Genomic DNA, 16,404 nt, shown 5'->3' on the forward strand with positions numbered 1-16,404 from the left:
ACACTAAAGACTTGAACCTTAGGATCCGGGAGAGAGGTGGAAGATTTACCTGCATAATGTCGTGTCTGGGCTGAGGACAGGTGGAACAGGGATGACAAATACAATCAAACGTTTCCTCTCGGTTCATTGGTTAGAGGGATTGGGTTACTGTGGAGGAATATGCAACGAATGAATATATTAAGCATCGTGGATTTTCAGAATATGAACTGCTGCATTTGTGAGGTTCCATTCATCATCTTCATTCACGCCAACAGCAAGCTGAGCAATTGGGCAGAGAAGACCAGCAGAGGCTCCACCGAAACAAGAAGCTGGTTCTGATGGTGGATCTGGACCAGACCCTGATCCACACCACTGAGCAGCACTGCCAGCGTATGTCCAATAAGGTATTACTGCATCAAACTGCTCCTCTGTCATCGCCGTGTGAAGCAATGTCTTCTGTTCACTAAGTTGTTTTTTTTTATCGCTCAAACTCTATTGTTGATTCAACACTTTCTGTTTCTTATGTATTTAAGCAAATGGTGCAAAAACTATGACTGTCTTCCCTGAGAGTCTGAAAGTGTCTATAATGTCCACTCAGATTCACCATCCATTTGTCATGAGATATAAGATATCTCTGTCTTGTATATATATTAATTTGAAGCTGTTGTTCTGAATCATGCATTGAGTGTAGACTTAAATGTGTGTCTTTAATCGATGATGTCATCGGTAGGACTCTTGTGCTTTCTTCCAGGGCATCTTTCACTTCCAGCTGGGGCGGGGAGAGCCTATGCTCCACACACGGCTACGCCCACACTGCAAAGAATTCCTGGAGAAAATTGCAAAACTCTACGAGTTACACGTCTTCACATTCGGGAGTCGCCTCTACGCACACACCATTGCTGGTAATACACTTTCTATTTTGTTTTTTCACAGCAGTTTACTTTTTTTATTATTATTATCGACACTGGTTTCATAATATTGTATTTTTTATTCTTGGCATTAAAAATCCAGGATGTTAAACTATTTTAACTTTGAGTGTGGAAACGCTTGGCTTGCCACTAGTACTATCTGCCTTTGTCCACAAGAGGGCAGTGTCTGTCCATGTTTGCGTTCTGGAGACGAGGTTACATTAGTTCACCAATGTGTCTCTCCATGTGTCTTTTGCAGCAGGAGTGTTGCATGTTAAGACACTTAATGTTTTGCATGAACATTTTTTGGCCGATATCATGTTCATTCTAATTTAGGGGGTATTTGGAAGGTTGCTGACTGGTTTCCTTTGAAATGAAAATACTTCAGTTTATGATTCAAGGCTGAATTGCATTGAAGCCTCTGCAGTTTGTTTATATCCTGTCTTTTTGGCATGCAGGCTGCAATCGTTCATCTTAATGTCTCTGAGAACAGCAGACCCAGTCCTGCGTAGTTCTGCCTCCATATGATGAATGTTTAATGCAGTTTGAATTGGATTTTTCTCTTGGCCCTGGTACAGGGAGGTTGGCATGTTTTGCTGTTCAAACTATTGGCGTCCTCAGAACGAGTGTCTTGATGTACGTCTGTAGTTTCATCAGTTTGTTTCATTTCAGACAAAGACAAAAAAAAAACTAATGACATTTTATTTTGAGGAAAAAAAGTTTTTGTGTCATGTATTATGATAAATTGTAATTTAGATGGCTCAGATATAAAGGAGCATATTCAATTTTAGTAATGGGATGTTTGCACCTTGAAGCTTCCTGGTTTGTGCAGCCTTGGAAGAGAAAACTTAAGATCCCATGTTTATAACTTGAATATGAACTAACTTCTTCATTTACTTTGTTTGCTTTTCAGGTTTTCTGGATCCTGAAAAGAAGCTTTTCTCTCATCGAATCCTCTCGAGAGATGAATGTATTGATCCTTTCTCAAAGACAGGCAATCTTAGGTGAGAATGCAGCGGACAATAACTAAGTCACTGGTGCTTTAGACCACGGTGTCCTCTCTACTCGCTAGATATTATTTTTCTTTGAAAGAATATACATCTATTTTTCCCCCTATCAGTGTCACTTTTGAAAGGTTATTGGTCACATCCTGCAAATAAACTCTTTTGTGTGGATCATGTTGGCAATGGAAGAGCCTCACTGTTTTTCATGGGAAGATACTGTTAGTTTAGTTGTGATAATTTAGTGTCTTGTGCATGATTCTCCTGACAGAAATCTTTTCCCTTGCGGCGACTCAATGGTCTGCATTATCGATGACCGGGAGGACGTTTGGAAGTTTGCACCCAACCTCATCACTGTGAAGAAATACATCTACTTCCAGGGCACGGGGGACATCAACGCTCCTCCTGGATCACGGGAAGCTCAGATGGAAAGAAAAGGTACCGTTTATACAATATACAGCGAATCAAAAAATGTAAAGTACTGCATGACGACAGTGTTTGATTCCAGTTCCAAACTAGGACGACTCTCAATAGAGCTTTTATCTGCACCTATGCTGAGGTAGAAGTTTCATGCAAAGCTGAAAGCTTCCAAAACATTCCTGTCTGCCTCTCTATCTAGAGCTGAACTTCAATTTAATGAGTTCTTCACTGACCTCTGAAACGTCTCTCCAAGGTTTTCGCTTAATCCCTTTGAAAAACAAATCAACCCATTGACACCAGTGAAAACATAATCTCTTTGGCAGCAGAGGTAATTATTGCGCCTCTATTGATCTGAAGGTAAAGGCAGCAGTAGTTCTTCACACCGAGTCCAGAAATACAGAAAGTACACACTGTTTAATGAGGACCACACACACAACTATCACCGGCAATAGTGAGAATTTGAACATCTGAATTAATAGCGGCAAGAAAAGGAAGGAAGCACTGTCACTGGAAAGGTCAAAAGAATCCTGTTTGTCTTGATGGCTGACTGATACCAGACAAGAAATGAAGGGGAAGTAACACCAGAGATGTTTAAGTTCATGTCAACAGCCCTGCTTTAAAGTTCCTGTAGATAACTTCATTCTCTAGTTCTCGTTTCATCGAGCAACCCGACACTTTCCCCTTTGTGTGTCCCCATGCAATGACCTCGCAAAGGGAATCAACGACGCACTATTATTATCCTCATCGTCTTGGCAGGAAAGAGGCAGCTTGGAGCCAGCCGGCGTCCCCCCACCCCCCTCATTTACACCATTCTCGTGCTGCCACATCAATGAATGATGACTCCTCGTTGCAATCACCCTGTGTTACGGAAGCTGCCGGTTTCATTAGTGACCAGAATGATGTTGATGCATGCAAATGTAGAATAAGAATCTCCTTTTATTTTTCTCACAAATGTGGAAAATCTTTATACACTAAAACACGTAGAACACAAGCACATATAAAGGGTCTGCACACATGCAATAAAGAGAGTGACGGCAGCCCTGGGAGCAATTTTGCAGGGATTTTCTTGTCTTGCTTGAGGGCAGTAATGCCCAGGAGGTGAACTAGCATCTCTCCAGCTACCAGTCCTCACCATTCTGTGGTAAATTTGATCTAATGGAAATTATTTAAGCAGAGTTCCATCAGCCTCAAGCAATTTTCTTGTTGCCTTGCAAGTCAGTTTTAGGCCGGATATGATCCATAGCTGTTCTAGGAAAATATCAGTTTAACTCCAGAAACATATTGACGTAAAGCCTGTTTCTAAGTCATCAATTCTATTTGTGGCAGTTTTAAATAAAACATTTATCGAAGCCATTTTCTGTTGCAATTTGATTTGATTAGTTCACTATATAGTCCCCTGTGATCATTGTTAATGTGCACACTCTGAGTCATTGTGTGCCAGGAAGTCTGTCGGGTTGGACTGGGACATTTCGGAGCAGTTTCTATGACTGTAAAAGCTTTCAGAAATGTGGACATCAATCAGGAAGTAGTTTCCAGATTGGTTGATTGAATCGACTCTGGAATCCTTTATTAATCTGTAGCCGTTGAGTCCAATGCGCGAATGCTTGAATATACTTGTCCACCTGATCACATTTGTCTGGTTCCAACAGGAGGGCTGCCAAGTGGACCAGCAGAAAGTGGGGATTCAATACTGGCACTTGGTGCAGATGAGCAAAATAATGGCCTCAGGAAAAGAGCCAAAGACCCTAACCTTTCTGGAAAGGAGGAATCCATTACATCTCAGTCGTCTCAGGTAGCGCCGACAATTGAACGGACAAACCCTTCAGGAGTACCGGAGGATGAATCGGGACCAGGTAAAGGCTCGGCGACTGAGGCAGACGGTGGAGTGGAATCACGGGAAACTCGGGAGGGAGACGGAACAAAGGATAAGGAGGGGGAGGAGTTCAACGAGACGCTGGTGGAACATGATAGTGCAAAATCGAACGAGCCCAATAACCTGGATTTTGACCTTTCCAGTGACAGTGACAGTAACTCCATTACGGAAAAGCTTCCCCCACCAGAGAGGGACGGTGAAGGCAAGTCTTGTGAGGTAAAGACATTTGAGCAATTAAGAATGACGAAAGAGCTCGCTGACGGGGACAGTAAGGGTGAAAATGTCAAAGAAACCCCCGCTGAAGCAACAGAACCTTCAGGAGTTCTCCTCCCAGACCCGGAGCTGGGAAACGGCTTCTCGGATATGGCGGAGCCAGAAACGGAGTCTCAGAATAGCGAACAATCTGGGGTCACTATGGGGGAGGAGCTGCTGGACCAGAGTATGGAGGATGAGGACGAAGAGGAGGAGGAATCCGACAATGACCAGGATGATCACCTGATCTACCTGGAGGAGGTGCTGGAGAGGATCCACGCAACGTACTTCACCCGTTATCAGGCCTTCGTGAAGAAGGAAGCCTCTGAAATGCCGGACATTCGTAAGATCGTCCCCGAGCTGAAGCACAAGACACTGGAGGGTATGACATTAGTATTCAGCGGCTTGTACCCAACCAACTACCCCATAGAGAGGACCCGGGAGTTTTACCACGCCAAAGCGCTGGGGGCCAAGATTGGCAGGAATCTGCTCCTGAGCGCAAAAGATCTCAGCCGGACGACTCATCTCATTGCAGCACGAGCTGGTGAGTGTGCTGCATAAAGCTGACTGAAAAGGGATATTTTTATGCTAATGTCCTCCTTTTTATTGTCTTGCTAATAGATCAGGAGGACTGGAAAAAAAAATTGTGACACGTGCACTTTTATTTTGTCGTTTTCACTAATCATTCATAATTGATGCGAGTGTTGGTCTCAAGAAAGCTTTATGTGCAGCTAAAAGCTAAATGCCAGGCCGTTTTTTGGAAGGTTTGGTTTGTTTTCATAGGCTTTGGGGAGAAGAACACACGATTTTGAGACTTGTCCAGGAGATGGTTTGTGAACAATTAGCCTTGGCTGAGGTATCTGCTCTCGGCTCTCCAGTTGTCTGAGCAGGCAGCCACTTATTTGCTCTGGACCTCGGCGCCGCTTACCTATCAAGCTTGTTCTCATGTTCTGATCGCTAAAGATGTAACATCAGTCTATCTGAGGTGTTCTAAAATTGGATAAAGTACTGCATTGCTTCAAATCCAGGTTTACCTTATCAATACAAGCACAGAACTTGGAACCGTTGCCGTGGGAGCCGCCCTAGCCGAGAGCAGCACTTGGCAATCATCTTGTACTTCAGACAGAGAGGAAAAGCAGACACAATCAGGGCAACATAACAAGTGTGCCACTTAGTCTGCTGACATGCCCCCCATTCTGTTCTCAGAACAACACATTGGACAAGTGTCCGTCTGGTGCAAAGCTCACATGTTATGCTAAGTAATATATTTCTCATGTTAAATCAGTGAGTGCTTACTGATGTCCCAATTAAGCTATTTAATTTCTGTACCTTAATACCTTTTACAGAATACCTGTTTCACTCAATCTTGTCACCCAGGTACAGAGAAAGTTCGTCAGGCACAAGGATGTACGCACCTCCATGTTGTCAACCCCGATTGGCTGTGGAGCTGTCTGGAACGCTGGGAGAGAGTGGAGGAGCGACTTTATCCACTGAGGGAAGAATTATCCAAGGCACAGCGGTAAAGGATCTGTATAAAGTCCATGCTCAGGCATATCTGAACCTCTTATTTCAGGCCACTGCTATGCATCAACGCCTTTCCTAGAGGTTATTTGAAGTGTGACATTCTTGTCTCTTGAAGGAGCAACAATCCAGCAGCATCCCTTGACACTCTGGGTTCCGCTCAGAAGCCATTTTTCCACCCAGCTGCTGTCCAACACAAACCCCCAGCCCCGGCCCCCGAGGTCCGGATATACGACCCCGTCACAGGGAAGCTGATCCGCAGGGGTCCTCAGGTTTCACGGCCGACGCCGTACAACGTGGCGTCGGGGTCCTTGCTACTGCCTGATCAAAGAGAGAAGTCGTGTCTCAGGTAACAGCAGAAGTGCAAATTACGGGGATGTATCGTACACAACTGGATATTTTGTGTGAGGCTTTTATTTACCTTGATGATGATGATGAAGCTTTTTGTTACCCTCGCCGAGGTGGAGGTTAAGTAATCAACGGATTTGGTTTGTTTGTTTGTCTGTTAGCAGCATAACTCAAACAGTTACAGACGGATCGAGTTCCTCAATATCGTTTATGGTATTTGACACGGTCATGTAGGCTGCGGGACCTCTATGTTGCCACCAAATTTCATCCGGATCGGATCCGGATTGTTGATACAAGTTGAGAGACTGCAACTGGTCTGAGCAAGGTCAGAGAGTTCATTGCTGAACGCAAAGGTAAAAGTATACCTGTGGGTTTAACCAAATCACTCATACCAGTATGAATACAGGTAATTGTCAACTTACGACCAAATCGACTTGCAATTTATCATTCGGAACCAAATGTGGCCGTCAGTCGACGACTACCTCTATGTCCTTAGGGCCTGATCTCCATTACAGTACTCTGTTACTCCATTACAGTACTAAAACAGCTGTTGATGCAGTATAACAGTTTTCCATGAATTGACCGGCATTACCCTCAATGGAGACGTGCAGCTTCTTCTAATATCAGCTGAGGCGCATTAACTGACTTCAACAAGGCTTTTATTGTATGGATTTTTCTTTTTTTATCATCTGGTAACTCCCAGCCAAGCCTCAAAGCTTCCCTTGTACTTATTTTTTTATATGTTTTGGTTGTAAATGCAGAATAAAATATTGTGTACTTCATCCCACTCGAGAGAAAACGTGTGCCTCAACCTTAAATTAGGTTTAGGCATCCAGCCAGGAATATCAGATCTTCCCCATATTTCTGCCTTTAATTCCAACCTTCAGTTTAATATAATTATGCTGCAGGTGCTGGAAGAGCTTAACAGTCATCTCTATGATCTTCCAAGCTTTTTTTGTCGTCCAGCTATCAGTCACAGACTGCGCTAATGAAGAATGTGTCCCATCTGTATGTTTGTTTATCACTGAGGCTGTGGTCCAAACACTTTTCACACCAGATGAATAAACTCTGACTCATCTTTTTTAGTTGACGGTCACATTTGTGTAAGATGTTTTGAAATGTCAGTGAAGATACTGCAATTAATAATCACAAGCATGAAATTGGCCCACATCATTCATGGCTTGGAGACAGTGTGGAGTTTTCTGGGTGTTGCATGAACTTTAATTTAATCGTCTAAAAAGATGCATTCAATTACAGTCTGCCAAGTGATAATATCAAAGCTTTGGCTTTCCTTCATTATCATCATCATCCGACATGCATAAAATTGACACCTAAAGGGCCGTTCTTATAGAAAGAAAACCTTTGTAGCTCTCATTTCAAGCTTTCATTCTTGCACCATTCAGTCCACATCCACAAATTGGCTGCGTAGTGAAAAATCTCCTAATTACAGAATGTACATTGTTGGAATGTGAACTTTATTTTATTTATTTTTTCTATCAAAGGGGAACTTCAGACAGTCGGCAAGATGACGCGGCAGGGTCTAGCCAAGACGAAGAGCAGCCGGGGCCGTCGCGTCGGAAGCGACAGCAAAGCATGTCGGAGACCATGCCTCTATACACGCTTTGCAAGGAGGATCTTGAGAGTATGGACAAAGAGGTAAGTGCATGGCACATCAACCACGCCCTTTAACCTCGCGTTATTTCGCCCTCATAATGGGGAAATGAAGCCTATCGGAAGAAATGTTATGAAAATAAGTCATAATTGAATAATTCCATTTTGTGAAACTTTGTACAGCACAGCATTCGTATTTAGTCATGCTTCGTTTGTAATATACAGTTTGTTGATCGTTGCAGATGATCTCTGAGCTCTTTCCCAAATATAATTGCCATGCATTTTCAAGGCACATTTAATTTCTGCTGAATTACAACACGTCATTGCAGAAGTAAACATGCATCTTTTCATGAAGCCTGTGGTCTTTGAAGTGTAGAATGCAAACACTAGTTACATCATTCTTGGCGAAGGTATAATATTTGCTCGCTTGAATGCATGCTACCTTTAGCACAGTTATATTTAAGGAAATTAATACCCGCAATGAACATTCAAGCTCGTAGCCAAGGTCTGTGGATTCTTCAGTAAAGACAAGTTTGTGTTCAGTTTGTTAAATGATTTTTTGACATTTTGAGCACCGCAAGTGAAGTGCAATTGTTTCCATTATTTGCAGGAGACTGCAGGAATCTTTTCAGCTGATATCTCTAAAACTCACGTTAGGGTTAGGGTTATAACAGTATAGATATGTATTTTTGAATTTTGATTTAATTGTCTAAGAAATAATCTAAACTCAGATGTATTAGTCAAGTCATCACATCTTTTAATGTTTTCTCTTTCTATATTTCACACATGTCAACTTGTCTGAAGCTCAGATCCGTAAATTATCGTGACAATCTACCTTCTGAATTCCCCACCCCCCCCACCCTCCATCGAGAAAGGTGACGTGAATACAAATGTCAGAGTGGTGCACATCTTGCCAGGGTAATACTCTTTAATGGTGTCTGAAATCTGCTAATGCTTCAGTGGGGAAGATTGTGCAAAGGGGATCCTTGGCATCACTAAAAGCCTCTGAGAAGATGATTATTCTCCAGAAAGCTTTGTGGCTTGTCACATGTCCTGTCCCATATTGAATGTTCGGCAGCATTTTGGCTTTTGGTTCTTATTTTACCTTTATTTTATGTGAAAGAAGAAACTCACTTCTTTCAGTTCATCTTTTTACCTTTTTCTTTTTTTTACCAATAGTCTCTTACCGTAATAAATAATTCTCTATATATTTTGGCCATATGTGCTGCCCTAACCTACTTGCATAGTAATTAAATAGATAAATTGGTGAAGTCCTGCAGTTTAAAAACCCATACAGAGAATATTCTTCTGCCTGCAGTCCAGTTCTTTGGTGCCTTCAAGTGCCTCTCAGGTCCTTCTTTTGGTTTTAAGACCTGCAGCCTTACCGTATTATACCTTAAACATTACCTTACCTTATTCAGTCACACAGCTCTCATTAACCTTGTGTCCAGGGGCAACAGTTGGTGGGAACCTTTTTTTCCTCTCTCTTTTCCAATAAAGAAAAGATGTTCAACATTCAAAAGCAGACAAAGTAGCTTTGGTACAGATGTAGTGAAGCGTCAATTGCGGAGTATTTTTGTTTTTGCTTACACCCATGTGTTTAAAGATGGTGCTGGACAACATCCCATATCCTTTAAAAATGGTTGAGCCCAATTGGAGAAGTGAACATGAGCACCACCAGCTCAAATGTACTGCTGTGAACCGGATCAGCAAAATGGAGTCAAGCCACCTGAAAATAAAAGAACCCCCCTATCCAAAAGAAATGTGAAATATTTTGCCTTCTTTGATCCCTTTCTGATTGCAAAAATGCAACCTTGTGTGATTAGAGGAGACCTGTGGCTGTGAAAAAAGCATAGATGGCTGTAATGGCTTCATTTTGCTTCTGTCTGCTCCGTCGATCTGGAGTCATGGCAACCACCATCTTCTGTCTATGGGAAATCACCACACATAAAACACACACACACACACACTTCAGAAAGCCTAAAACCTCTCTGTCCTAATAATTCCAAGACATTTTAGTGGTGAAAATCAGGTTTTATCATGCTCATAACGAGAATCTCCACAGATGACGTTTTCTCAATTCGCAAACGTGCTAAAGGTGAGAAAACAATGGAGCATTATCCTGGCTTTGGTTCAAGTTGCTAAGCCGTGATAGGATAATTTCATAGTTAAGAATACTGAGCAGTCAATTAATGACTTTAAAAAAAACTGAGTCGACTAAACTTTGTATTTATTTAAAACTTCCACAAAAGCCTTGAAGGCATTTTGAACACAATGGTAGACGCCTGTCTCGAAAGGTAATTGCTCTTATTACAATTTATGTATGGCAGTGCTGCAAAGGCAGCGTGTATTTTCAGTCGTTATAATTTGCAAGAAGGACAATGTGCCTCTTAACATCAAACTCTAGGTCCTCATCTTAAATAAATTTTTACATATAAAGGAGTAAATAATTTGGCCCTCAGGAAGGGGTCGTTTGTACTTACTCTGTTTTTAAAATGCCATCCTCCTCTACTCAACATTAGCTAAAGGGCAGACGGTGACATTGTTAAACACTCTAGATCTGCAGGGCAAAGGGGGAAAAACTAGTCCTAATTGCCTGGAGCAAAGTACACATCAGAGCCAGGTAGACAGCTTCACATTTAAATGTCACCAGTGGTCACATGGTGGTATGTGTCAGTATACCTGGACCAACATGGAAATGACCTTTCTTTGACATTGTTCCCCAGCTGCTTGATAATGCAGCACGTGGACGAGGAGTCCTTTGTTCACTATCATTAGTCAGTCTAGGACTGTCACTGACTAGATAGAACTCAAGCTGGAACAAATGCGTCATTAACCTTTAATTCATTCAACATCATGCGAGTACAAGCCAACGCCATCTAATCCAAAGCCAAATCTTTTTCAACTCATTTTTAGTATTTCTTCTGTTTTTTTTGTGCGACAAGTTGAGGTTACTAACTGGCTAAAAGACTTAAATTGTGATTCTTTTTAAGACCTGAAACAAAAGTCTCCTTTCATAGAACTGAATTTGGAACTTCAGTTAATATTGCATCTCCTTAAATTTATATAAATCTGACTGACATTGTTTTGACTGATATCTGGCAAAGGAGCGTAAATGAAGCCCCGATGACTTCAGGCATCACGCAGTAACGAGAAGTAAATGATGATTATACAGACAGTGATGTGGACAAAGGTTAACGGCCTGATGTACGATGCCACAGCAAGCCTCGGAGACCTGCTTCATTAAGGCAGAACTCATGAGAGATCTCACTCGCAGCGATCTCTGCCCTCCCTCCGCCTTCAGGTATCGATCGCTCAATCCTTGGTGAGCTATAGTCCTTGAGTTACTGGAGATGACAAGTTTCTGCTTGAGTTTGCAAAGTATGGCGTTTTACTGCGTAATATTTGTAGCAGTGGAGGTTCACCTGAGGGGCATAGTAATGTTCTGCGTGTGAATCCGCATCTTTCGATCTTCATGTCCAAAAGCACTCTTTCATCTTGCATCCATATTTGTCTCCCTACCTTTTAAAATCTTAATGAGAATTGTAGTGTGACTTCATCGGTGCCTCTGAGAATTTCAGATTAGAAAGAAGGAATAGTTTATTTTAAATGTACAAAAAAAACAAGTGTGGTTCTGTCCAAAGTCCAAAGTTATAAAACACTGTTACATGACATCAAGCCAATTCTAATGGGTCGGGCGCAGTCAACCGTTGTGCTGACACAACCAGCAAATCTCTGCTCCTGTACAAGCCACTCCATTATCCCAGCTAAGCTGGGCCTGACTGAATGTTCCCACTGCTCCACTTTCCTTTTGGACACAGTCCTCGTCAGCTTCACAGAAATATCTGTGGGGCATCTGAAATAGGCAAGTTGCCTGATTTTGTTCCCTTCTCATCCATTCATCCTGGAATTAGATTCTATTAACCCACCTCGGCTCAGAAATGGAAATCGTTGATCTAAAAACTGAAACATTTCACATTTGAATGTGTTCCATTACAAAGTTGTTTTTCTTTCTTTCTTCAGTTCAGCCTTACAAAACTACCTTCAGTTCAACTCAGCTGCCATTTGCAGTGTCGAGAGGTTACGGTTAGGGTTAGCTGTTTGATTCCATTCCTATTAAGTTGGACCCATCGGAATGTGACATTTTTAGCTGTGTATTACTGAGACATTATCTGCTGGGTCCTTTCTTTATAAAATTTGTTTGCAGCAAAATGAAATCAAAGAGATCAGCCATTGCTTTAGTGCACATTAACTTCTGCCATTACAGGGCTGCTGTTTGGCTGCCTGAATAACTAGCAAGGCTTTCATTAACCCGGCCTGATCCCAGTAATGTTCACAGCCCCAGCCCCATATAGGGATGTGTGCTCAGTATGACCAAGAGATGATGAATGTATATATTCAAATGAAAGGCTTCAAGACACTGAGCTTAGTTCATTTGCTTCTTTCTACTTTGTCAGTTTTCCTCCAAATAAGCCTTGAAAGTATTGCAACCTTACAAATATTCATGCGTTATTGACTAATAAATTATACTGTCCAAATGATTTACTGGTATGTCGTCAACAGCATTTAATTAAATTACGCTCATAACTCCACATTCAATCTTTGCAAACGTTTAAGTGGACGGAAAATGAAAATCAGTATTTCAGCAAAATGGTTGCTGCTTATTTGCAGAAGGAAGAAAAATGGGTCAGATATAAAATTTTGTTTTTTCATTATTTGTTTTCAAAGATCATCTGAAATCAAAAACATTCCGTCTCGGTAGAAAAAAAAATGTATGTATGACAGTAAATTGTATGTTAAGTTCTGGAACACTTGAGAGTATTGATGTGCAGTGATGTGAAATAATAAATATGTCGGCTACATTCATAATGAAAGTGGAAAGAAAATGCAACATAAATCCCATGACCTTGTCTTTGTACAGAACTTTAAAACTGATCACAGAAACAACTTTGTCTTAAATTAGGTGAATGACATCTTAGGCGAAGAGAGCGACAATGAAAGTGAGGGCCGAGGGAAGGATAAGCCGTGCAATGAGGAGATGGAGGATGAAGAGGAGGAGGAGGAGCAGCAGCAAAAGCAGCAAGTAACTGGACAGACGACAGCAAGAGGAGGGCCTGCTTCTCAGGTGCCAAGCGCGAAGGAGGCAATCCACACACCATCGAGGGACGCCGTTCTGCAGAGTCGTGTGCTAAGGTGAGAACCCAAATATTTGTACTATGGTTCCTCGATCAGCACCTCCCTGCTGATCCTTTATATCTTACACGGACACATGCAAACATGCTACGGCTACTACTGTACTTTTGGCTTGTCCCGTGAGGGGTCGCCACATTAAATCACTGTTCTCCACTTCACCCTGTCCTTTTGCATCGTCCTCCCCAACCCCAGCCACTCTCCTGTCCTCGCTCACTACGTCCATGTATCTCGGAACATGAAGGATGCTTAAATTGCATTTGGCAAGAAAGAAATCGGATGAGAATCCGCGCAAATATATTATTCAGGTCATTTACTCCTACAATGGTTATTATCATAACGCGTCACTTTAATCAGCACAACCATGCTGAAGCCAGACGGTCTAATCTGTTGCCACGGAGACAAATGTCAAACGGACAGCAGGCAGGCGAAGAGTATTGAACGCGAGTCTGCTATTGCTGAAAGTCAGGCCTGAGTTGAGCCAAGCTGTTTGGAAGCAATCCATCATGGGCATGACTCGGGACATTTTAGTGTGCAAACACATGAACATACAAATCAGTGCAGAATTTGTTTGACTCAACACATCCTTGGGTCTGCTACTCCAGCTCCAGCCGGCTGCAGCACGATGGCTTCCCTTCCTCGCTGCCCTCGCCCCTCAGATATGTTAGTCTGACACCTTTGTAGCTGCTAATCAGTGAAGTCTGAAATGCACTGTCCACTGTATTGTTTAGCTGGTGCTGAGAGCATCTTTAAATCCATCTGCAGTCGGTGCAGTGGTGCAGAAGAGAGGCTTATTAGACGGCATAGCACAGGCGGAGGAGGAGGATACGTTTTTATCTCAAAGCAGAGCCCACCCATGTCGACTGGAAGGTCTTCAGTTCTGAGTTGTGTATATTTTAACTATAGTCACAACATTTTCTGTTTGTTCCGATGTGAGAGATGATCTTCAATTCACTGCGATGGGCCTATTTGGATTAACATATTTTATAAAGTTGGCCTTGCATTTTGTTTGAATTTTCTGCATTCATCTGAAAGCGTCAGTAGCATTCATTGCATAGTTTGCATCGCTTCAACGCTGACATTATTAAAGGAGGCCTTTTTAAATATATAAACATGAACTTTGTAAGAACAGAATGACTTCCAAGCTGTAAGAGCAACAAGTCAAAGGTTTACAAACAGGAAATGCATCCTTACAAGATGTATCCTTAAAAGCTGTGTTGAATAAACAGAGATGACAATAAACCATGACCTGGATGACAGACTGATTTCACACTAGAACATACTGTATTTTACTTTACAAAGATTTATGTAAAGATTTCTTTTTTTATTATCCAACATCCATCCCCAACTTTCTTTCTGTATTTGTGAATGTGATTCTCCTGTCTGATGGAAGACATGATTTCATTGCTTTCTTGCTCAGTAGGACATGAAGGCAATTTTGAGACCCATCCAAAAGTCGTATAGCTGCTCCCGATTTCGCTGCGACTCGGTGGGACCTCCACTCCCTCAGGAACCGGTTTAATAGTGCTTTCAGTCTGTATCGCCGGCTTCCCCGCTTTCTCATATTTGCAATGAAATAGACATACATCTGTTGCTAAGCTACTGTCATGATGTAATAGTTACTGTGTTGTATTTCCGCATCGTTTGCAATCTGCTCCTGCATTTCTTTGTTGCGTCTGTTTAAAGTGGAAATGTTGCCCATATCTTTGTTCTGTAAGCCACGTACAGCACAAAGGAAACATTGAAATGGAACAGCACCCACACAACCACTTGGTTAACTTTTTAACTTTTGGATACATTTGCTCATCTAAATTCATGCAAAGAATGTTTGGCTTATTATCATTATTTTAGTACTTAATTTTCCCAGATGACATCCATCAAACTAAGCATTCAGGAATTTCCTCCCACAGTTCCAGTTTGAAGCAAGTAACAATCAGGGTTTGGAGAAAATACATAGTTGTTGCATCCTCTGTGTGAGTCAAATTAAAAATAATTAGCTCCAGCATAGGGAAGAGAGGGATGATTGGTTTTCCAGCCCAAGGAGAAAGATAAGCCACATTTCGCAGTTAGTGATTTGCTTCTTTAACTGTGTAAGTCCAATAGATCTTTTCTCTTTTGATGAGTACATGCTTCATCTTTCTCTTTTTTGAAATCAATTAATGCATGATGGGCTAACAAGCCTTGGGCTGATTACACTTTTTTTTTGTCAGTCAGTTTATGTTCTTTATTTTTGTGAATCAATTTTCCACCTCATTGCACACTCCAGGCATCCAAGATTCAGCACATATCAGGAAGATGCTTAATGTCTTTTTAACGGCATGGAATATCTTAAGTAATCTTAAATGTAATATTGTTTTTTTATGCAATAATTATAAACTTTCACATTTCTAAAAAATGCCAGATTAAAACACAGATTAAAATGTAGCCCCAACATAATCAGTAAATATAAATATTGCTTTGAGTCCCCATTTATGTTTTATGTGGTTATAATCTATGGACTTTTAAAGTCATATATAACATATAACATTGACCTTTATACTGTGTAGTCTAATTAGCATCTGAGCAAAAGTAGAGTTCACTGACCCATCAATCAAACTCTGCGTTGTATGTTCTTAAACCCGACCGTCTTTACTGCCTGTGTTCTGACCACCTTGACGTTAAATTGATGTACGCAATTCACACACAAAGTCTGTCCATTGTCGTTAGATGTTTGATGGATGTGGATGATTTTTAGGTTGACTGTGGTGCGAGCAGATTGGAGGCTGTTTCATGGAAATTCAAGGCAGTTGAACATTCCTCTCCAGCTCACAGAAGCTCTTGTGGAATCTTATTTGATGCAGTAGAGCCCACGGTTCGAGGCCATTGCTTCGGCTACACGTATTAGATTGAAGTGGATGGAATTTTCTATCAGACTTATTTCACATTTCAAAAAGTTGCGGATGTATTTCTTTTCTTTTTTTTTTTTTGATAACGAGTCTCGTACATCCGAATTTGGCCAGTGAAAATATTGATACATAATAAAATGTCACCCTTCAAATGAAGGTTCTCAAATTACGTCATTCATAAGTAATGTGGAGAGAATGAGTAATTGACACTGAATGGTATGCCTGGTAATGTACATAATTATTATGTATTAAAGGCGTGCTCATATTTTAAATGAATGTTTCTCTGCTCAGACTTGATTCTTGTTTCTTGATTCATAGTAAAGGTTCCGTACAGGCACACGGCCCATGTCATAAACAAGGAAAAACCATACTCTGGCACATTCGTTATCCATTATGATAACGAATGTGCCAGTTGC

General features: G+C 41.4%; 1 protein-coding gene across 1 annotated transcript in view; it reads left to right on the forward strand.

Annotated features, from left to right (window-relative positions):
* Nucleotides 1-16,404, forward strand: part of ctdp1 (CTD (carboxy-terminal domain, RNA polymerase II, polypeptide A) phosphatase, subunit 1) — a 31,593-nt gene that overhangs the window by 2,508 nt on the left and 12,681 nt on the right. The window contains exons 4-12 of the mRNA XM_068747373.1: nucleotides 255-383; nucleotides 731-881; nucleotides 1,801-1,891; nucleotides 2,160-2,326; nucleotides 3,958-4,977; nucleotides 5,811-5,952; nucleotides 6,073-6,303; nucleotides 7,805-7,958; nucleotides 12,877-13,106. Of these exons, the coding sequence (XP_068603474.1) occupies nucleotides 255-383; nucleotides 731-881; nucleotides 1,801-1,891; nucleotides 2,160-2,326; nucleotides 3,958-4,977; nucleotides 5,811-5,952; nucleotides 6,073-6,303; nucleotides 7,805-7,958; nucleotides 12,877-13,106 (2,315 nt within the window). The remainder of the gene's footprint in view (nucleotides 1-254; nucleotides 384-730; nucleotides 882-1,800; nucleotides 1,892-2,159; nucleotides 2,327-3,957; nucleotides 4,978-5,810; nucleotides 5,953-6,072; nucleotides 6,304-7,804; nucleotides 7,959-12,876; nucleotides 13,107-16,404) is intronic.

This window comes from Brachionichthys hirsutus, chromosome 13 (genome assembly GCF_040956055.1).
Source record: "Brachionichthys hirsutus isolate HB-005 chromosome 13, CSIRO-AGI_Bhir_v1, whole genome shotgun sequence".
Classification (NCBI taxonomy): domain Eukaryota; kingdom Metazoa; phylum Chordata; class Actinopteri; order Lophiiformes; family Brachionichthyidae; genus Brachionichthys; species Brachionichthys hirsutus.